The sequence below is a fragment of the Pseudophryne corroboree genome, chromosome 6, assembly GCF_028390025.1.
Source record: "Pseudophryne corroboree isolate aPseCor3 chromosome 6, aPseCor3.hap2, whole genome shotgun sequence".
In the NCBI taxonomy this organism is placed as follows: Eukaryota; Metazoa; Chordata; class Amphibia; order Anura; family Myobatrachidae; genus Pseudophryne; species Pseudophryne corroboree.
Window position 1 is genome coordinate 287,820,016 of NC_086449.1, and position 24,429 is coordinate 287,844,444.

Genomic DNA, 24,429 nt, shown 5'->3' on the forward strand with positions numbered 1-24,429 from the left:
CCACATCAGATTTTATTCCAAATCGATTTGAGGATTATGTTGTTTAATAATGGAAACCCCAGGATTTAAGGGATGATCAGGATAATTAATTAGATAATATGATAGAACTGTAGAGTACAAACAACCCACGTTCAAAGATATCATGTTTGAGAAACCCCATGAAGTATATATTCTTTAATAAAGTAGGGGTTCCTCTGAGCCAGACGGCCATGTCTGAATTTGCAACTTCCTTGAAAGCATTGATATTTTTGCTAGTCCCCAGAAAAGTTGTCTGGCAGCCTGATCTTAGATGGAAGTTAGACTTGAGAAGGTGTGGTCACAGGAAACCAATTTAATTTTTGTGCAGCCATTCTGATTGAAAATTCCTTAATCATCTGAGTAAGTATAACATGTTGATCAGATATAAGTTATGACAGACTGAGAGTAACACCACTGATTTTTTTTATTGTCCTTTATAATGTCTTAACACGGGTAACATTTAACAAAAGTCACCAGGGTAGTGTGTTGTCTATCTCTAGTAGTTCCAGATTTCCATGTTTTTTTGTTTATTTTTTTATATACAAGTTATACAATGGTACAAACTCAGGCAATGGCAGTAAAACAGCATTGTACAAATTTAAAATTTTAGCAAAACTAGTTGGCAAAAAAGTCAATAAACACAAATACATGTAAGACAAAGATCAGATTATAAAATAAATCAATATCGAATATTTATAGAGTAACAGCGGTCAACACCCAAATTAAAATCAGGTTTTGTTGGCAAAAGCTCAAAATAGATACAGTAGGTACCTAGAAATCAAATTGTAAAAAGGTGATTCTAATACCAGGAAGCAGTCAGAGCAGGCAGCAATCAAATGAGGTCCAAGTCAGACAAATAGCTAAATGTACAGTAGCAGTAACCAGGAAAAATATTTTGTACCTTGATATTTATATCAGAACCTATCGCTATCACTGGACCTAAATAAGTAATGACACCCAGCATTAGCAGGTGCATCAAGGGCAACAGATAGAGACTGATGGAACAGCTAGACTTTACAGCTGCTTACTGTGGAGCGTAGATGCTTCACACTGGTGCTGTTTAGACAGATTAAGGCAATGAGACGCTTCAAGGAGACATATATGCTTTGAGCACACCTGGTGGACCTGGGAGCTAAGGTGCATGTGCAGCCTCAGAACCACAGTTGTTGGAACAGGGGAGGGAGGTCAAGGGGGTGCCCTGCACACCAAAAAAAAAACCCATTTCATAGGCACCAGTCAATGTACTGGGGTGTGGGGCGTTATCTACAGTAGGTTTACCACGGGCAGTGTGTTTGTAGTCTATGGGTATAGATAATCCACTTTCCGGCTGCATCTTTTCCTCCATTCCCCACAGTCCTTCTCCGTCTGCCTCCTGGGCCTTCCTCCCCCCTGCACCCAGCTCTGACCCCACTATATGTGGCTAGTAACTCCGGGCTCCCCACTTCCTCCTCAGCTTTCCCTTCATCCCTTCTCTCTCCCCACCTTAAACCCAAACCTCCTTCCCTTCTCCTTGCACCTCTCAACTCCATCTGCAGCACCGCCCAACCTGTCCATTTCTCACTGGGTTCAGCTGAAAATGTAACCTGTAAGAGGAGAGAGCCAAATTTCATTACACTCCATGCACATCCTCAGACAGAGATCCCTCACCGATACAACCACTCACTCACTGCTCTCTAATGACTGCGCATGTGATGTTTAATGATTGCTGATGCAATCACTTTATTTTATACATTTTTAATACATCTGCCAGAAATTAATTTATACATATATACTGTATATAGATATATATTGGATTGATAGATAGGTGTGTGTGTGTGTGTGTGTGTGTGTGTGTGTGTGTGTGTGTGTGTGTGCTAGAATGAAATCCCCCCACACACCACCTGGAAAAGTGCTGGCACCCCAGCTCAGAACCATGGCATTTAGTACAGCACCTGAATTAATATATTTTATGTTGTATTTGTAGCTTCACTGTCTATTATTACCTCTGAGTAACGGGTGGTCCCGAAGAAGTCTTGCCCTGGCAGCATGCAATGCAAATGTAATGACAATGTTGCCATCTTCACAGCCACATACTAACTTATCAAGGCCAGGGATATAGAGAGATGCCGTGATTGCAGCAAAAGCCACTCCTTCCTCGGGATTACAGAGGTGATCTATGATTCCTTCAGACATTGATTTATGCCTGTCAAACATTTCCTGAAGTGTCATTGTTACCTTTAGTGGTATCTCTATTGAAAACAAAGCAACATATGAATAACCAAATATAATGAAAGTGTAAGCATTGTACAGATATAAAACATTCTATCTAGAAAATAACAATTGATTGAAGTTCTTATCTGTTACATTTCTTATGTTTACAATAAGCAAATATTTTCAGATTGTGGATTCCGTTTTCAGACAGAACCACTGATGAAATATGTAATTTGTTAAAACTGATAGTCTTGGAGCCAGTTAAGTTTCAGAATAAAGTTAGTTCTGTTAGGATGTTTCATTGTCTTTCCAAACTGTACCAGTTTTATTTCAACTAAAGTTACAAGTTGATACAACATTTATATCAGCTTCCATACTATGGACAAGACTTCAGATATTTATTTTTTTCATTTCTGAAATATTTTAACTAGAGATGAGCGGGTTTGGATTTACTCGGTTCTTTACGCCAGAATTATCGCCATTTCTTATTTTCTGGATTTTTCTTATTGGCTAACCAAAACACGTGACGTTTGATGGCCAATAAGGAGAGTCGAGTAAATCCGTGTAAAACCGAACCCACTCATCTCTAATTTTAACAGATTTCTTTCTGTTTATCAAACTGATTTTCAGAATTACAAATTATCCCAAAAAAGTTTCAGCAGTACCATCAAAAAGAGAGCACTGTATCATCATACAGTTTACTTGGGTTGCGTTTAGCATCCCAACTGCTGGGATGCTGGTGGTCATGTGACTGATGCCGGAGTCCCGACACCACTCAGGACACTGGCGCTGGATCACTGACAGCAAACATCCTGAAGGTAAGTATCAGGGTGGGGGATAAGGTAAGGGCACGGAGAGGGGAGGGGGTTGGTTAGGGTTAGCAGTGCAGCCATCAGGGGGGACTGTGGGTACTGGTGTCCCGGGCCCTTACAGAGATGGGGGCCCACCCCTGGCTCCTACTGCCAGTACTTATAGAGCTGTACCAGTCTGTGAATCAACAGTAGGCTGGTGTGCATAGAGAACTTCTTTAAACAAGTCTTTCCTGCACATCAGCTCTCTGTAAACCAGGGGTGGGGAACCTCAGGCCCGCGGGCCGTATAAGGCCCGCAAAGCCACTTGATCCGGCCCTCCTTGGCTCATCTAACCAAGGAAGATGCCAGGCGCCCGCTGATATTCTGTTACTAGCGGGCGCCCGGCTTCTTCCCCTCAGCAGCAGCCAGTGGTAGGAGCTCACTCCTGAGCTCCGGCTCTGGCAGTGTGCGTGAGTGCCTGTGCGGTGCTATGGGAGAGATGTCATGACATCTCTCCCATAGTTCTGAGGAGCGGACAGCCAGGCAGAGGGCAAGGGTTCGGAAGCAGGAGCGTGGATGGTGAGTATTGTGTGTTTTTTCTTTCTTTTAATGTGTGTGTGTAAGCGGCGCTACTAGGGGTCATATCTAATGGGGGTATATCTACTGGGGGCAGGCTAATTTTTAAGTTGATAATTTTTGTATGGCCCCTGAAGGATTTTATAAATATCTAAATGGCCCTCGGTAGAAAAAAGGTTCCCCACCTCTGCTGTAAACCACTCCAGTAGGTCCGCCACACTCCACCTATTTGTAACGTCACAATGTATGATATCACATGGGGTGGAGCGGTGTGGCAATTATTTTTTTTGGGGGGGGCAGGGGCCCTGTTTATTTTGTCCGTCCTGGGCCCCATATTTTCTGATGGCAGCCCTGAGGGTTAGGCACTGGTGGGGTTAGCCCCAACCGCTCCCCCCCCCCTATACTAATATATAGTATATATTACATTTACTTATCCTTAGAATATCAATTTAGTATTAGCATTGTACTGTTTAACAAGTTTTTCCAGTTTTATAATTAGATTGCACAACACAGGTACAGTATAAATAGCTGGTAGCTTCTGTCTGAATGATAGCAGTGAGGCTCCCCAGGTTTTTATTGATCTCTTTCGTTTTTACTAACATATGAAAATATTATTTCATTTTAATGACAGAGTTTTTAAATAATTTTATATTTATTAATATTTATGTTGGGCCGAGACAGTGCCAGAACATTGAATCGTTTTGTTTTATTATCTTAATGGTTAGCAATTGCTTTATCTTGGCTGCATCTTCTATACAACTTATTGATAGATATGCATTTTTAAATTGAATTTTGTATTAATTGACTCCTATAGCGCCAATCATAATCTTTTGAATAGGCAGTCATTAAATGTACTACCCAGATGCTAATCTGCCAAGCCCAGCCTAGCACAGCAGTTATGGTTTCAAGCTCTATTCTGCAGTTACAAGTACACCACATTTCATAATCACTTTACAATTTAATAGTACATTTAGTAAATTCTGTATTCACTGCCTTTACAATTTGTACAGCCTTAAGCCTCTATGGATTAACATGTGATCCTAAATCCTGCACTATCGGAAGACACTGATCCAGTAACTTAAAAAACAGAAGATAACAAGCACATAATTAAAACTAGCACAAAGTCATTTCTCTGTCGCCTAACAGAAAGCTATATCCTCATATTAGACAAGTTAATATAAGTACAAAATCTTGCAAATCATAGCTGCATAAAACCATGAATTAGGAAGCTATCACTTCAGTGTTTATTGGGAAGACGTGTGTGTATTATAAGGAAAAATGTGTTCACTACTGTACATTATTCTGAATTTTAGAAGTACAGTAACCTCATTTTTGTGGCCGGTTTAAAGGCATACGATCTACAGCCATAGGATTTTGTATGGATGTGTAACTCCACACTGAATTCTAATATCCATATAATTCATAGTAGGCAATGCATTATCCTATATATTATATGCTCTCACACCTTCCTGACCCTTGGCCAACATTCCTGGGTGATCATATCATACAACCCATTAAGAACCTAGTAATCTGGTGGACCATTATACAATAGGTAGCATCTATCCTTGTGTATCAATGCCTATTTCCCTATAGATTGTAAGCTTGCGAGCATGGCCTTCCTACCTCTATGTCTGTCTGTGTTTGCCCAGTTTTGTTCTATTACTGTTGTTCTGATTGTAAAGCGCAACGGAATATGCTGCACTATATAAGAAACTGTTAATAAATAAATAATATGCAGCCTCACCACTGGGTGGAAACGTGGTTAGAATTACACTTATCATGTTATTCACAAGTGTAACGTTCACTATGCTATACTGGATAATACCATATTTTCTTAAGAAAACGCAATGTCTTACCCAGTGGGGAGCCATCACATTGTGATACAGGAACATCAGGAATATGCCAGAAGTTGAGTCTGCCAGATGAATCCCCGGAATATAATATCTTAAAAAATGGCTCTTTCCTTTCATTCATGAATCCCATAGTACATGTAAAGCTCTGTATTAATATATCAGAAAATATTTAATTAATACATGATTACTTAAAGCAGTCTATTTGGATTACTTACTAAAACCCGATGCTTCTGATCAAATTATGCGTGAAATGAAAAAGAACGATTATTTTACTACTGTAACTACTGTATGTTGTAAATAAACCGCTATGTAACCTCAGAACAAGGGGGCAGATGTATCAAGCCTGGATAAGTGATAAAGCAGTGATAAGTGCAATGTGATAGCACACCAGCCAGTCATCTCCTAACTGTCAATTTACATATTGGAGTTGAATGGCTGGTGCGTTATCACCTTGCACTTATCACTGCTTTATCACTTCTCCAGGCTTAATACATCTGCCCCAAGGTGTGTTATCTGTAAGTGAAGAAAATCATATCCAACATACTATATTTATCTATATCTATATATTTACAACATTAGATAATATTCAGCACTATTACTGTCATCAATTGTCAAAGTGTTTTGTCACCTAGCATAAAAAAAACAATCTGTAGCCCTGCTTCTATATGGCATCATTATCTTGTGACCATGTAGTGATGGCAGGGGATTGTTGTACATTTCTCAGTGCAGGGGGGAACTGTATGATTTATATACAATTTTGGAATATAGGAAAGCATCACATTTATATCTAACCTTCTGACCTGCTGCAGCAAGAAAGCCAAAATGCATTTTTTACCCTACCTACCCCCAACTACCATTCCATGCCTTCCAGCCTCTTATGACTATCCCTTTTCCACTGGTGGCTGTGACATAAATTTTTGTGGCTGGGGGTTTCATGCTCTGCTATACAGTGGTATATGCTACTTTTCCCAAGATGATCACTTTTCTCAGGCTTAAAAAACCTACAGGAGAATTCACTTTAGCGTTTTATTCTACCTCTATGTACAGTACACCGGGCTTGGACTACAGATTTAAGAAAAAGTTTATATATTTGTACAGTAACGTCTAGGAGAAGTAAACATTAAGAAATGGTATGATTGTCTCTGATTTGTTAATCATCTTCAAGAACTGCAATGTCCTGGCCTGAAGTCAGCATACTTTTATAGTGTATTATGGCTTCATAAAGGCACAATGGAGGTCATATACAATATAGCAGTAGTGTAAACCCAACTCTAGATCCACGTCCATAGACATATTATAATGTGTGTCGTGTGGTCAGTGCATACACGGCTCTCTGATCCGGGGGTGTTCTAGACTGCACACACTGCACCCAGAGCAGGGTCACCAGTGGTTTAGTGCGCCATGGTGCCATATTTCCGGTGATATCTTCACAAATATGGTGCCACACAATGAAAACAAAGACTCTGGCACTGTGACAGAGACTTTGCTTTATTTTGCATATGCACCATCTTCTTGTTTTACAAAAGGGAGGCTCCCACTATAAGGAGGAGAGGGCGCTTCACATGGGCCCCGTGGGTTAATATACTCCTGTCCATGTCCATAGATTTGGCCTGGGTTCATAGGTTTGAAAAGCAAGATATGTGCATTTGCAGATGAGCACCTGTTTGCAAAGGCAGAAAGGAAGAGTAGAATAGTGTAGTGATTCCTGGCAAAGTGTAAATGCACCAATGCGCCATGATTTGTGAAGTACAGTACTGCAGTAATAAGATATTAATTTATTGATTGAGATTACTATAATGGGAAAAAGAAGAGGAGTGTGTGCATTTTTAGGTGCATCTGTGCAGATGTGTATAGAGCCATTTCTATCCCTCGGAAAAGCACTTGACCTTCCATGAGCTTTGAGCTGGCATAATGGGTCCAATTATTAATTTGCAATGGGAGCTGTTTGTGCCTCCATGTTGTATGTCAGCAGGGAGTAACAGTTCCAGAGGCACTCCAATCATAGGGATCAAAAAATTCACACACATAAAATGGCCACCAAAGTCAGTTCTCACTCTATCCTATAACATAAAGAGCAATACGTGTGGGTTCTTACAGTCACAGTGGTTAGCTTCTCTTCTAAAATGCAACTGAAAGGTGAAAAAGGCCTCTAATAAAAGTATAAGACAAAGCCTGATCTCCAAAAGCACAGAGATGATGTAAAAATAGTGTTTTTGCTGAGGTAAAATGTCTGTTCAACGCTATACAAAGTAACCCATTATCTTATTTCAATAGTCTTGCTTGACAAAATGAAAACGTATTTTTGCACTACTCTGCATAACTACATTTACTCTGCCCAAACTTTTGTTTCTCTGCAAATGCCAAAATCTTGCTCCACAAACCAATGCACTTTGGTAAAAATCTAGGAGCCACCATAGGGGAATTTTGCACCAATACTGCACTGCTTTGTGCTTAATAAATGAGATTCATTGACTTCTAATAATGCAATATACCCAGTGGCACAGAGAGGGGGGCGGTTACTCTTTATCTGGGCCTATTGGAGGGGTCCCGCTGCCCACCCCCATCCCCATTGCTGACAGTCGCGTGTGACGTCAGGTGGGGAGAGAGGACTAGCTGCCGCTGCCCTCCTCCTTCCCCATTGCTGACAGCCGCACGCCAGCGCATGCTGTGGAGAGAGGCAGCTCAGCAGTGGCCAGTCCTCTTTCCCATGATGAAATAAAAGGGAGCAATTGTGCCCTCCCTCCCAGTGCCGCCACCTGCCCTGCACCGCCCATCGGTTCTGACATGAGGTTAGCATTGCTTTGGTAGTTGAAGACCCTAACATGAAGGAGGCAGTGACATGATGAGGGGCAACCATTATTTTTGTGCCTAGGGGCGACCTGACTCCGAAACTGGAAATCATTATCACCTACAGATTTGCCTCCAAAGGAGAAACCCCGGTGGGTGAGCCATTTACCTAGACCTCAATGCACTTTAGTCTCCAAATGGCTGCTGATGTACAGTATAACTCAGTCAATAAGAGATGCAATGAATTCACCTGAAATTGATGTTTAGAAAAATCTGATTATTACTAATCTAATCTACTAAATGCATTCCTTCTCAATGCCATTCTCAGTATTTTCCCCAAGACATAGACAAGTGCACTACTGATAGAGCCAGATTTCAGTGTGCACTGGGTAGAAGAAACCTGGCCTGTATCTGTGCTTTATCCACACTTGCCAACATACTGGCTGCCCCCTCCGGGATGGGGCTCAACGTGGGGAGTGGGGGCATGTCAAGGGAAAGCTGGCGGGCCAATGGGTGTGATGATAATGTGATTGCATCATCATGGCCTCGTCCCTGATAAACAATGCAGCCATTACAGGCATTGTGAATCGCATCATAATCTGACTAGTCCACCCACTTTTCGCTTGTCTGTGACCGGCCAAAGGTGTGATTCGAGAGAGTAGGCAAGTATAGCTTTATCCTAAGATCAACAGAGCACTGTGAACTGCTGTAGAGTGTCGTGTGTGTGTGTGTGTGTGTGTGTGTGTGTGTGTGTATACAGTATGTATCCCTATTTCACTTATGTCTCACTGTATATATGCTAGTATTCTCTATTATTTCACATCTGTTTGTGTCATCTGAATGCTTTTTTTTAGCTATATTCTGCAGAAGGTTGTCTGCTGTATGTAATTGTGTGATAGAAGCAGCTCCGTCTGTCAATGCTTTGTTACTTGCTGAAACTGTTGAGATATATATGTATTTATATATATGTGTGTGTGTATATATATATATATATACATATATATGTGTGTAGAGCCAGATTTATATGCAATATATGAGCCAAAGCGTACATCTGGGCATTATACACAGGTGCAGCAGTATACTGCTAGAAAGTCTGTGAGTTTTGATCAGAGATGTACAGTCAGGGTAGGTAGGGGAGGCACTGTCTCACCTGCCATAGACTTTTTACTCCAGAATTTTGACTATAAAAATTATTAGAATAACGCAAAGAAGATATTTCAAACATATTCTTTGTATTTTTCATATACTTTATACAGTCAAAACTATGGCACAAACGTTAGTATGACAGGAAAGGCTCTGCCTCACCTCACTGCACGTCACTGTTATACACACACACACATATATACTGTAACCATTTCCGCCACAGAAACAAGCTACATCATGCTGCACAGGTTTTTCAGTTCCGTTTGTGATTAAGCTAATGCAGTGATATAAGTGATATACTTTGTTTAGCAGTATATTGGTGATAATGTACCTTTTCCTTTATACTTGTAGAGCAGAGTAAGTGTGGAGTGATTGTTTCTTTAAGTAATCCTCCTTCAACCGAACATATAGATTTGGAAAGACCACTGTAGATAGAAAGCAACATGAGGCTTTAAAATGACATCAAACAAAAGGTGACTGACGGGGTTAAAATTCTTAGCACCACAAGAAGTTACAAAGATGGTAACTAATTACTTTTGTGTTCTTGGAAATCATAGCACCATCTGTCCAATCAAGTTCTACATGGGTAATCTTATTTCTTCATGTCCTGCTGTTTCACATAAAGACTGAGGAGTGCCAAACTCAAGCCAAATGTTCTAATGTCAAAGGGGTTTTGTTATGGGTTTTGATCAAGTGTGACAAGCAGGGATTTTCTACAATACATGTACAAACAGCTTATTTTGTACCTGGACTTATCATATGCCAATCCCATGTGAGCCCACCTGTTCAGCAGCTGGTAGATATAGCTGTGCCCATCCTGGGTCCAGATGATCAGTCTGTTAGCGGCCAGGAACTCACCCCCAGTAAAGCTCTGACCATCTTTACAGATATCAGAACAGAGGAGGGAAAAATCACAGTAATCATAGACCTAGAAGGAATAGCAATACATAAAGTGATAAAAATTAGGCACCCCTTGATGACAGCAAAATGGAAATAAAATAATTCTGACTGTCAGAAATTAGTACATTTTGAGGAATAATACAGGTGTTCACAATCCCATTTTAGATTAGTTTAAAGAAATCAAATCTGTTGCCTTATTATTTCTAGTACAGCAGAGACCTTTACATTGGCTCCTCTCCTCAGGGAAGTCATTTATATGTAAGTGCGTGTGTTTGCTGAAGAGTGTTTGAAAATGTGTTTACATTGTTCTATAAGTGGTTCCCTACTGATGAGCTCCCTGCTCCCTCTCACACTTCCCTTCCTTTCTCCCAGGGTTGGACAGGTCCAAAAGGGCACTTAGGAAACCCCCCGGGGGGCCTCACTACCTGGGGCCCCAGCTCCTCCTTTAGGCTTCCAAATTGTGCACTTGAATTATACATTATACATGATACCTTACACTGCACTATGGTGTAATCACTACAGGTGCATTGCTGTTATTACATTATCATGCATGCACTAGCAGTATTTTTATATATATATATGTGTACTGTATATAGTTATCAAGGGCCCAGCCCATGAACTCTCTAATGGTTAGGCAAACCAATGCAGCAGCTGGCCACACCCCCTCTGTAGACTGGCCATATCCCTAAACATGTCATTTCCCTGACGGGCCCTACATGCCCCAGCCTGACACTGCCTACTCTTCCCCTTCCCCTTTTCTTTTACTTAGGGATTTGATTTTATTATTCTAATATGTACATTGAACTATGACTTTCTTAATGGCATGTTATTCTCATAATAAATCTTATTTTTACATTTCTGCACTTCATTTTGTGCTACTCTGTAAACATTATAAATAAAGATTTTAAAAATGTGTGTGTTAACATTATGAAACATTGTGAGTGTAAGGCCTAAGACATTAAATAAATCCTTATCTCTCCCAACTAGTAACAATGGGATGTTCCTGCATCAGTCATTCAGAGGCTCGTCCAGGCAGCAGTGTTTAACAAACAACACAAACCCTGCTCATCTTCCAGAGTCTTCAGACACAGCTATCCGGAGACTAGACCTAGCATGGCCGTGCATGTGCAACTTCCTGTGAAGGGTCCCTGAGTTGTTGCATTTCAGATTTTAATGAAAACTTATATTTAATGAGATACCCATTTACTAAAAAAATGTAAATACAGCTATTATACTTTCATAATATTGTGTATTATTGAAACACTTTTAACTATCACTGTTCCATTTAGTTTAACTTGGGAAAAGTATTAGTGCAAATAGTCTGTATTACTAATATATGATGTAGCATTACTTTAGCTTCCTAGGGCCATAGTCTGTCTATTTTGAACAGGGGACTTTGCAATATAATATAATCTGGTTATAGGCTGATAAATGTGTTTAAGTTGTTCCCCAAGTGTCCGTTGCATTTTGCAGTGTTTAAACAGTCACAAACATTAGCTTTTTCTTTAGTATATATGCAAATTTAGATATTTCCTATTAATTAAAAAAAATGAAGTAGACTACTTAACCATAAATCTATGTACGTCTCTAATTACTTGCAATTATATTTTGTGTGGGCTGTCATAAATGATCAGAGAATGTAACGCCATACTAAGGGTGTGTACACACGGTGAGATCCCTGCTATGTTCGATTTTGACTATGCGATTTCCCTTGAACTCCCCCAGAGCCCAGATAGCACAGATTGTACAGATTTTGACTATCTGTGCTTGAGAATTTGTCTATGTACGATTTTGACTAAGTGCCAATTTTGACTATACTTTGTACTAGATAGTACACTAGATAGTCAAGATTGACTTGCCTGCACAGTCTATCTAGCCTTACGATACCGACCCCACGGGAGCGCGCATCGGGATCGAATCTGTATCGCAAGCTGCCTAGCACCATGAGATATGCACTAACTTTTCATAAGATTTTGACTATATAGTCAAAATCTCACAGATTTATCTCACCGTGTGTACACTAGTGATGAGCACTGGAAATTTTTCGGGTTTTGTGTTTTGGTTTTGGGTTCGGTTCCACGGCCGTGTTTTGGGTTCGAACGCGTTTTGGCAAAACCTCACCGAATTTTTTTTGTCGGATTCGGGTGTGTTTTGGATTCGGGTGTTTTTTTTTTAAAAACCCTAAAAAACAGCTTAAATCATAGAATTTGGGGGTCATTTTGATCCCAAAGTATTATTAACCTCAATAACCATAATTTCCACTCATTTTCAGTCTATTCTGAACACCTCACACCTCACAATATTATTTTTAGTCCTAAAATTTGCACGGAGGTCGCTGGATGACTAAGCTCAGCGACCCAAGTGGCCGACACAAACACCTGGCCCATCTAGGAGTGGCACTGCAGTGTCACGCAGGATGGCCCTTCCAAAAAACACCCCCCAAACAGCACATGATGCAAAGAAGAAAAAAAAGAGGCGCAATGAGGTAGCTGTGTGAGTAAGCTAAGCGACCCTAGTGGCCGACACAAACACCTGGCCCATCTAGGAGTGGCACTGCAGTGTCACGCAGGATGGCCCTTCCAAAAAACACTCCCCAAACAGCACATGACGCAAAGAAGAAAAAAAGAGGCGCAATGAGGTAGCTGTGTGACTAAGATAAGCGACCCAAGTGGCAGACACAAACACCTGGCCCATCTAGGAGTGGCACTGCAGTGTCACGCAGGATGGCCCTTCTAGAGATGAGCGGGTTCGGTTCCTCGGAAACCGAACCCGCCCGAACTTCAGTTTTTTTTACACGGGTCCGAGCGACTCGGATCTTCCCGCCTTGCTCGGTTAACCCGAGCGCGCCCGAACGTCATCATCCCGCTGTCGGATTCTCGCGAGGCTCGGATTCTATCGCGAGACTCGGATTCTATATAAGGAGCCGCGCGTCGCCGCCATTTTCACACGTGCATTGAGATTGATAGGGAGAGGACGTGGCTGGCGTCCTCTCCGTTTATAGAGAGTGAGACTACTAGAGTAGAGAGAGACACAGTATTATTTACTTTAGTAATTTTGGGGAGCATTAGGAGGAGTACTACTACTTGCTGAAGTGATAGTGTGACTGTATATCTGACTTGTGGGGGAGACAGTGGGGAGCAGTTAGAGTCTGAGAGCAGGAGTACATATTTTAACGTACAGTGCACACTTTTGCTGGCACTCTGCTGCCAGAGTGCCACACTGCCATTGTGACCACACTGACCACCAGTATATATTGTGATTGTCTGCTTAGGAGTACTACTTGCAAGTTGCTGATAGTGTGACCAGTGACCTGACCACCAGTTTAATTAATCACCACCAGTTTAATATATATATATATATATATATATAATTGTATATAATATATATATAATTGTATATGTATACCACCTACCCGTGTTTTTTTTTCTTTCTTTCTTCTTGATACATACTACTATAGTAGCTTACTGTAGCAGTCTGCAGTGCTGCTGAGCTGACAGTGTCCAGCAGGTCCGTCATCAGTCATTACATAATAAATATATATACCTGTGCGGCTGCAGTACTAGTGATATTATATATATATATATTAATTTCATCTCATTATCATCCAGTCTATATTAGCAGCAGACACAGTACGGTAGTCCACGGCTGTAGCTACCTCTGTGTCGGCAGTCTCTGGTCCATCCATAATTGTATACCACCTACCCGTGTTTTTTTTTTTCTCTTTCTTCTTGATACATACTACTATAGTAGCTTACTGTAGCAGTCTGCGGTGCTGCTGAGCTGACAGTGTCCAGCAGGTCCGTCATCAGTCATTACATAATAAATATATATACCTGTGCGGCTGCAGTACTAGTGATATTATATATATATATATATATATATATATATATTAATTTCATCTCATTATCATCCAGTCTATATTAGCAGCAGACACAGTACGGTAGTCCACGGCTGTAGCTACCTCTGTGTCGGCAGTCGCTGGTCCATCCATAATTGTATACCACCTACCCGTGTTTTTTTTTTTTCTCTTTCTTCTTGATGCATACTACTATAGTAGCTTACTGTAGCAGTCTGCGGTGCTGCTGAGCTAACAGTGTCCAGCAGGTCCGTCATCAGTCATTACATAATAAATATATATACCTGTCCGGCTGCAGTACTAGTGATATTATATATATATATATATTAATTTCATCTCATTATCATCCAGTCTATATTAGCAGCAGACACAGTACGGTAGTCCACGGCTGTAGCTACCTCTGTGTCGGCAGTCGCTGGTCCATCCATAATTGTATACCACCTACCCGTGGTTTTTTTTTCTCTTTCTTCTTGATACATACTACTATAGTAGCTTACTGTAGCAGTCTGCGGTGCTGCTGAGCTGACAGTGTCCAGCAGGTCCGTCATCAGTCATTACATAATAAATATATATACCTGTCCGGCTGCAGTACTAGTGATATTATATATATATATATATTGATTTCATCTCATTATCATCCAGTCTATATTAGCAGCAGACACAGTACGGTAGTCCACGGCTGTAGCTACCTCTGTGTCGGCAGTCGCTGGTCCATCCATAATTGTATACCACCTACCCGTGGTTTTTTTTCTCTCTTTCTTCTTGATACATACTACTATAGTAGCTTACTGTAGCAGTCTGAGGTGCTGCTGAGCTGACAGTGTCCAGCAGGTCCGTCATCAGTCATTACATAATAAATATATATACCTGTCCGGCTGCAGTACTAGTGATAATATATATATATATATATATATATTGATTTCATCTCATTATCATCCAGTCTATATTAGCAGCAGACACAGTACGGTAGTCCACGGCTGTAGCTACCTCTGTGTCGGCAGTCGCTGGTCCATCCATAATTGTATACCACCTACCCGTGGGTTTTTTTTTTCTCTTTCTTCTTGATACATACTACTATAGTAGCTTACTGTAGCAGTCTGCGGTGCTGCTGAGCTGACAGTGTCCAGCAGGTCCGTCATCAGTCATTACATAATAAATATATATACCTGTCCGGCTGCAGTACTAGTGATATTATATATATATATATATATATATATATATATATATATTAATTTCATCTCATTATCATCCAGTCTATATTAGCAGCAGACACAGTACGGTAGTCCACGGATGTAGCTACCTCTGTGTCGGCAGTCGCTGGTCCATCCATAAGTATACTAGTATCCATCCATCTCCATTGTTTACCTGAGGTGCCTTTTAGTTGTGCCTATTAAAATATGGAGAACAAAAATGTTGAGGTTCCAAAATTAGGGAAAGATCAAGATCCACTTCCACCTCATGCTGAAGCTGCTGCCACTAGTCATGGCCGAGACGATGAAATGCCAGCAACGTCGTCTGCCAAGGCCGATGCCCAATGTCATAGTACAGAGCATGTCAAATCCAAAACACCAAATATCAGTAAAAAAAGGACTCCAAAATCTAAAATAAAATTGTCGGAGGAGAAGCGTAAACTTGCCAATATGCCATTTACCACACGGAGTGGCAAGGAACGGCTGAGGCCCTGGCCTATGTTCATGGCTAGTGGTTCAGCTTCACATGAGGATGGAAGCACTCAGCCTCTCGCTAGAAAAATGAAAAGACTCAAGCTGGCAAAAGCACCGCAAAGAACTGTGCGTTCTTCCAAATCCCAAATCCACAAGGAGAGTCCAATTGTGTCGGTTGCGATGCCTGACCTTCCCAACACTGGACGTGAAGAGCATGCGCCTTCCACCATTTGCACGCCCCCTGCAAGTGCTGGAAGGAGCACCCGCAGTCCAGTTCCTGATAGTCAGATTGAAGATGTCAGTGTTGAAGTACACCAGGATGAGGAGGATATGGGTGTTGCTGGCGCTGGGGAGGAAATTGACAAGGAGGATTCTGATGGTGAGGTGGTTTGTTTAAGTCAGGCACCCGGGGAGACACCTGTTGTCCGTGGGAGGAATAGGGCCATTGACATGCCTGGTGAAAATACCAAAAAAATCAGCTCTTCGGTGTGGAAGTATTTCACCAGAAATGCGGACAACATTTGTCAAGCCGTGTGTTGCCTTTGTCAAGCTGTAATAAGTAGGGGTAAGGACGTTAACCACCTCGGAACATCCTCCCTTATACGTCACCTGCAGCGCATTCATAATAAGTCAGTGACAATTTCAAAAACTTTGGGCGACAGCGGAAGCAGTCCACTGACCAGTAAATCCCTTCCTCTTGTAACCAAGCTCACGCAAACCACCCCACCAACTCCCTCAGTGTCAATTTCCTCCTTCCCCAGGAATGCCAATAGTCCTGCAGGCCATGTCACTGGCAATTCTGACGAGTCCTCTCCTGCCTGGGATTCCTCCGATGCATCCTTGCGTGTAACGCCTACTGCTGCTGGCGCTGCTGTTGTTGCTGCTGGGAGTCGATGGTCATCCCAGAGGGGAAGTCGTAAGCCCACTTTTACTACTTCCACCAAGCAATTGACTGTCCAACAGTCCTTTGCGAGGAAGATGAAATATCACAGCAGTCATCCTGTTGCAAAGCGGATAACTGAGGCCTTGACAACTATGTTGGTGTTAGACGTGCGTCCGGTATCCGCCGTTAGTTCACAGGGAACTAGACAATTTCTTGAGGTAGTGTGCCCCTGTTACCAAATACCATCTAGGTTCCACTTCTCTAGGCAGGCGATACCGAGAATGTACACGGACGTCAGAAAAAGACTCACCAGTGTCCTAAAAAATGCAGTTGTACCCAATGTCCACTTAACCACGGACATGTGGACAAGTGGAGCAGGGCAGGGTCAGGACTATATGACTGTGACAGCCCACTGGGTAGATGTATGGACTCCCGCCGCAAGAACAGCAGCGGCGGCACCAGTAGCAGCATCTCGCAAACGCCAACTCTTTCCTAGGCAGGCTACGCTTTGTATCACCGCTTTCCAGAATACGCACACAGCTGAAAACCTCTTACGGCAACTGAGGAATATCATCGCGGAATGGCTTACCCCAATTGGACTCTCCTGTGGATTTGTGGCATCGGACAACGCCAGCAATATTGTGTGTGCATTAAATATGGGCAAATTCCAGCATGTCCCATGTTTTGCACATACCTTGAATTTGGTGGTGTAGAATTTTTTAAAAAACGACAGGGGCGTGCAAGAGATGCTGTCGGTGGCCAGAAGAATTGCGGGACACTTTCGGCGTACAGGCACCACGTACAGAAGACTGGAGCACCACCAAAAACGCCTGAACCTGCCCTGCCATCATCTGAAGCAAGAAGTGGTAACGAGGTGGAATTCAACCCTATATATGCTTCAGAGGTTGGAGGAGCAGCAAAAGGCCATTCAAGCCTATACAATTGAGCACGATATAGGAGGTGGAATGTACCTGTCTCAAGCGCAGTGGAGAATGATTTCAACGTTGTGCAAGGTTCTGCAACCTTTTGAACTTGCCACACGTGAAGTCAGTTCAGACACTGCCAGCCTGAGTCAGGTCATTCCCCTCATCAGGCTTTTGCAGAAGAAGCTGGAGGCATTGAAGGAGGAGCTAAAAGGGAGCGATTCCGCTAGGCATGTGGGACTTGTGGATGGAGCCCTTAATTCGCTTAACAAGGATTCACGGGTGGTCAATCTGTTGAAATCAGAGCACTACATTTTGGCCACCGTGCTCGATCCTAGATTTAAAACCTACCTTGGATCTCTCTTTCCGGCAGACACAAGTCTGCTGGGGTTCAAAGACCTGCTGGTGACAAAATTGTCAAGTCAAGCGGAACGCGACCTGTCAACATCTCCTCCTTCACATTCTCCCGCAACTGGGGGTGCGAGGAAAAGCCTCAGAATTCCGAGCCCACCCGCTGGCGGTGATGCAGGGCAGTCTGGAGCGACTGCTGATGCTGACATCTGGTCCGGACTGAAGGACCTGACAACGATTACGGACATGTCATCTACTGTCACTGCATATGATTCTCTCCCCATTGAAAGAATGGTGGAGGATTATATGAGTGACCGCATCCAAGTAGGCACGTCAGACAGTCCGTATTTATACTGGCAGGAAAAAGAGGCAATTTGGAGGCCCTTGCACAAACTGGCTTTATTCTACCTAAGTTGCCCTCCCACAAGTGTGTACTCCGAAAGAGTGTTTAGTGCCGCCGCTCACCTTGTCAGCAATCGGCGTACGAGGTTACTTCCAGAAAATGTGGAGAAGATGATGTTCATTAAAATGAATTATAATCAATTCCTCCGTGGAGACATTGACCAGCAGCAATTGCCTCCACAAAGTACACAGGGAGCTGAGATGGTGGATTCCAGTGGGGACGAATTGATAATCTGTGAGGAGCGGGATGTACACGGTGATATATCGGAGGATGATGATGAGGTGGACATCTTGCCTCTGTAGAGCCAGTTTGTGCAAGGAGAGATTAATTGCTTCTTTTTCGGTGGGGGTCCAAACCAACCCGTCATTTCAGTCACAGTCGTGTGGCAGACCCTGTCACTGAAATGATGGGTTGGTTAAAGTGTGCATGTCCTGTTTATACAACATAAGGGTGGGTGGGAGGGTGGGTGGGAGGGCCCAAGGACAATTCCATCTTGCACCTCTTTTTTCTTTCATTTTTCTTTGCGTCATGTGCTGTTTGGGGAGTGTTTTTTGGAAGGGCCATCCTGCGTGACACTGCAGTGCCACTCCTAGATGGGCCAGGTGTTTGTGTCGGCCACTAGGGTCGCTTATCTTACTCACACAGCTACCTCATTGCGCCTCTTTTTTTCTTCTTTGCATCATGTGCTGTTTGGGGAGTGTTTTTTGGAAGGGCCATCCTGCGTGACACTGCAGTGCCACTCCTAGATGGGCCAGGTGTTTGTGTCGGCCACTAGGGTCGCTTATCTTACTCACACAGCTACCTCATTGCGCCTCTTTTTTTCTTCTTTGCGTCATGTGCTGTTTGGGGAGTGTTTTTTGGAAGGGCCATCCTGCGTGACACTGCAGTGCCACTCCTAGATGGGCCAGGTGTTTGTGTCGGCCACTAGGGTCGCTTATCTTACTCACACAGCTACCTCATTGCGCCTCTTTTTTTCTTCTTTGCGTCATGTGCTGTTTGGGGAGTGTTTTTTGGAAGGGCCATCCTGCGTGACACTGCAGTGCCACTCCTAGATGGGCCAGGTGTTTGTGTCGGCCACTAGGGTCGCTTATCTTACTCACACAGCTACCTCATTGCGCCTCTTTTTTTCTTCTTTGCGTCATGTGCTGTTTGGGGAGTGTTCTTTGGAAGGGCCATCCTGCGTGACACTGCAGTGCCACTCCTAGATGGGCCAGGTGTTTGTGTCGGCCACTAGGGTCGCTTATCTTACTCACACAGCTACCTCATTGCGCCTCTTTTTTTCTTCTTTGCGTCATGTGCTGTTTGGGGAGTGTTTTTTGGAAGGGCCATCCTGCGTGACACTGCAGTGCCACTCCTAGATGGGCCCGGTGTTTGTGTCGGCCACTAGGGTCGCTTATCTTACTCACACAGCTACCTCATTGCGCCTCTTTTTTTCTTCTTTGCGTCATGTGCTGTTTGGGGAGTGTTTTTTGGAAGGGCCATCCTGCGTGACACTGCAGTGCCACTCCTAGATGGGCCAGGTGTTTGTGTCGGCCACTAGGGTCGCTTATCTTACTCACACAGCTACCTCATTGCGCCTCTTTTTTTCTTCTTAGCGTCATGTGCTGTTTGGGGAGTGTTTTTTGGAAGGGCCATCCTGCGTGACACTGCAGTGCCACTCCTAGATGGGCCAGCTGTTTGTGTCGGCCACTAGGGTCGCTTATCTTACTCACACAGCTACCTCATTGCGCCTCTTTTTTTCTTCTTTGCGTCATGTGCTGTTTGGGGAGTGTTTTTTGGAAGGGCCATCCTGCGTGACACTGCAGTGCCACTCCTAGATGGGCCCGGTGTTTGTGTCGGCCACTAGGGTCGCTTATCTTACTCACACAGCTACCTCATTGCGCCTCTTTTTTTCTTCTTTGCGTCATGTGCTGTTTGGGGAGTGTTTTTTGGAAGGGCCATCCTGCGTGACACTGCAGTGCCACTCCTAGATGGGCCAGGTGTTTGTGTCGGCCACTAGGGTCGCTTATCTTACTCACACAGCTACCTCATTGCGCCTCTTTTTTTCTTCTTTGCGTCATGTGCTGTTTGGGGAGTGTTTTTTGGAAGGGCCATCCTGCGTGACACTGCAGTGCCACTCCTAGATGGGCCAGGTGTTTGTGTCGGTCACTAGGGTCGCTTATCTTACTCACACAGCTACCTCATTGCGCCTCTTTTTTTCTTCTTTGCGTCATGTGCTGTTTGGGGAGAGTTTTTTTGAAGGGCCATCCTGCGTGACACTGCAGTGCCACTCCTAGATGGGCCAGGTGTTTGTGTCGGCCACTAGGGTCGCTTATCTTACTCACACAGCTACCTCATTGCGCCTCTTTTTTTCTTCTTTGCATCATGTGCTGTTTGGGGAGTGTTTTTTGGAAGGGCCATCCTGCGTGACACTGCAGTGCCACTCCTAGATGGGCCAGGTGTTTGTGTCGGCCACTAGGGTCGCTTATCTTACTCACACAGCTACCTCATTGCGCCTCTTTTTTTCTTCTTTGCGTCATGTGCTGTTTGGGGAGTGTTTTTTGGAAGGGCCATCCTGCGTGACACTGCAGTGCCACTCCTAGATGGGCCAGTTGTTTGTGTCGGCCACTAGGGTCGCTTATCTTACTCACACAGCTACCTCATTGCGCCTCTTTTTTTCTTCTTTGCGTCATGTGCTGTTTGGGGAGTGTTTTTTGGAAGGGCCATCCTGCGTGACACTGCAGTGCCACTCCTAGATGGGCCAGGTGTTTGTGTCGGCCACTAGGGTCGCTTAGCTTAGTCATCCAGCGACCTCGGTGCAAATTTTAGGACTAAAAATAATTTTGTGAGGTGTTCAGAATAGACTGAAAATGAGTGGAAATTATGGTTTTTGAGGTTAATAATACTTTGGGATCAAAATGACCCCCAAATTCTATGATTTAAGCTGTTTTTTAGTGTTTTTTGAAAAAAACACCCGAATCCAAAACACACCCGAATCCGACAAAAAAAATTCGGTGAGGTTTTGCCAAAACGCGGTCGAACCCAAAACACGGCCTCGGAACCGAACCCAAAACCAAAACACAAAACCCGAAAAATTTCAAGTGCACATCTCTAGGCCCTTCCAAAAACTACTCCCCAAACAGCACATGACGCAAAGAAAAATGAAAGAAAAAAGAGGTGCAAGATGGAATTGTCCTTGGGCCCTCCCACCCACCCTTATGTTGTATAAACAGGACATGCACACTTTAACCAACCCATCATTTCAGTGACAGGGTCTGCCACACGACTGTGACTGAAATGACGGGTTGGTTTGGACCCCCACCAAAAAAGAAGCAATTAATCTCTTCTTGCACAAACTGGCTCTACAGAGGCAAGATGTCCACCTCATCATCATCCTCCGATATATCACCGTGTACATCCCCCTCCTCACAGATTATCAATTCGTCCCCACTGGAATCCACCATCTCAGCTCCCTGTGTACTTTGTGGAGGCAATTGCTGCTGGTGAATGTCTCCGCGGAGGAATTGATTATAATTCATTTTAAAGAACATCATCTTCTCCACATTTTCTGGATGTAACCTCGTACGCCGATTGCTGACAAGGTGAGCGGCGGCACTAAACACTCTTTCGGAGTACACACTTGTGGGAGGGCAACTTAGGTAGAATAAAGCCAGTTTGTGCAAGGGCCTCCAAATTGCCTCTTTTTCCTGCCAGTATAAGTACGGACTGTCTGACGTGCCTACTTGGATGCGGTCACTCATATAATCCTCCACCATTCTTTCAATGGGGAGAGAATCATATGCAGTGACAGTAGACGACATGTCCGTAATCGTTGTCAGGTCCTTCAGTCCGGACCAGATGTCAGCATCAGCAGTCACTCCAGACTGCCCTGCATCACCGCCAGCGGGTGGGCTCGGAATTCTGAGCCTTTTCCTCGCACCCCCAGTTGCGGGAGAATGTGAAGGAGGAGATGTTGACAGGTCGCGTTCCGCTTGACTTGACAATTTTGTCACCAGCAGTTCTATGAACCCCAGCAGACTTGTGTCTGCCGGAAAGAGAGATCCAAGGTAGGCTTTAAACCTAGGATCGAGCACGGTGGCCAAAATGTAGTGCTCTGATTTCAACAGATTGACCACCCGTGAATCCTTGTTAAGCGAATTAAGGGCTCCATCCACAAGTCCCACATGCCTAGCGGAATCGCTCTGTGTTAGCTCCTCCTTCAATGTCTCCAGCTTCTTCTGCAAAAGCCTGATGAGGGGAATGACCTGACTCAGGCTGGCAGTGTCTGAACTGACTTCACGTGTGGCAAGTTCAAAAGGTTGCAGAACCTTGCACAACGTTGAAATCATTCTCCACTGCGCTTGAGACAGGTGCATTCCACCTCCTATATCGTGCTCAGTTGTATAGGCTTGAATGGCCTTTTGCTGCTCCTCCAGCCTCTGAAGCATATAGAGGGTTGAATCCCAGGCAGGAGAGGACTCGTCAGAATTGCCAGTGACATGGCCTGCAGGACTATTGGCATTCCTGGGGAAGGAGGAAATTGACACTGAGGGAGTTGGTGGGGTGGTTTGCGTGAGCTTGGTTACAAGAGGAAGGGATTTACTGGTCAGTGGACTGCTTCCGCTGTCGCCCAAAGTTTTTGAACTTGTCACTGACTTATGATGAATGCGCTGCAGGTGACGTATAAGGGAGGATGTTCCGAGGTGGTTAACGTCCTTACCCCTACTTATTACAGCTTGACAAAGGCAACACACGGTTTGACAAATGTTGTCCGCATTTCTGTTGAGAGATGAGCGCCTGAAATTTTTCGGGTTTTGTGTTTTGGTTTTGGGTTCGGTTCCGCGGCCGTGTTTTGGGTTCGACCGCGTTTTGGCAAAACCTCACCGAATTTTTTTTGTCGGATTCGGGTGTGTTTTGGATTCGGGTGTTTTTTTCAAAAAACCCTAAAAAACAGCTTAAATCATAGAATTTGGGGGTCATTTTGATCCCAAAGTATTATTAACCTCAAAAACCATAATTTCCACTCATTTTCAGTCTATTCTGAATACCTCACACCTCACAATATTATTTTTAGTCCTAAAATTTGCACGAGGTCGCTGTGTGAGTAAGATAAGCGACCCTAGTGGCCGACACAAACACCGGGCCCATCTAGGAGTGGCACTGCAGTGTCACGCAGGATGTCCCTTCCAAAAAACCCTCCCCAAACAGCACATGACGCAAAGAAAAAAAGAGGCGCAATGAGGTAGCTGTGTGAGTAAGATTAGCGACCCTAGTGGCCGACACAAACACCGGGCCCATCTAGGAGTGGCACTGCAGTGTCACGCAGGATGTCCCTTCCAAAAAACCCTCCCCAAACAGCACATGACGCAAAGAAAAAAAGAGGCGCAATGAGGTAGCTGACTGTGTGAGTAAGATAAGCGACCCTAGTGGCCGACACAAACACCGGGCCCATCTAGGAGTGTCACTGCAGTGTCACGCAGGATGTCCCTTCCAAAAAACCCTCCCCAAACAGCACATGACGCAAAGAAAAAAAGAGGCGCAATGAGGTAGCTGACTGTGTGAGTAAGATAAGCGACCCTAGTGGCCGACACAAACACCGGGCCCATCTAGGAGTGGCACTGCAGTGTCACGCAGGATGTCCCTTCCAAAAAACCCTCCCCAAACAGCACATGACGCAAAGAAAAAAAGAGGCGCAATGAGGTAGCTGACTGTGTGAGTAAGATAAGCGACCCTAGTGGCCGACACAAACACCGGGCCCATCTAGGAGTGGCACTGCAGTGTCACGCAGGATGGCCCTTCCAAAAAACCCTCCCCAAACAGCACATGACGCAAAGAAAAAAAGAGGCGCAATGAGGTAGCTTACTGTGTGAGTAAGATAAGCGACCCTAGTGGCCGACACAAACACCGGGCCCATCTAGGAGTGGCACTGCAGTGTCACGCAGGATGTCCCTTCCAAAAAACCCTCCCCAAACAGCACATGACGCAAAGAAAAAGAGGCGCAATGAGGTAGCTGACTGTGTGAGTAAGATAAGCGACCCTAGTGGCCGACACAAACACCGGGCCCATCTAGGAGTGGCACTGCAGTGTCACGCAGGATGTCCCTTCCAAAAAA

At 44.0% G+C, this 24,429-nt stretch overlaps 1 protein-coding gene across 3 annotated transcripts in view; it reads right to left on the reverse strand.

Annotated features, from left to right (window-relative positions):
• The window catches only part of WDR72 (WD repeat domain 72), a 417,276-nt gene that overhangs the window by 251,923 nt on the left and 140,924 nt on the right, over nt 1-24,429 (reverse strand). For all 3 annotated transcript variants that reach the window (XM_063926109.1, XM_063926110.1, XM_063926112.1), the window contains 4 exons: nt 10,141-10,286; nt 9,690-9,783; nt 5,432-5,573; nt 2,001-2,246 (listed from right to left, as the gene is read on the reverse strand). In XM_063926109.1, coding sequence (XP_063782179.1) covers nt 2,001-2,246; nt 5,432-5,573; nt 9,690-9,783; nt 10,141-10,286 — 628 coding nt within the window. The remainder of the gene's footprint in view (nt 1-2,000; nt 2,247-5,431; nt 5,574-9,689; nt 9,784-10,140; nt 10,287-24,429) is intronic.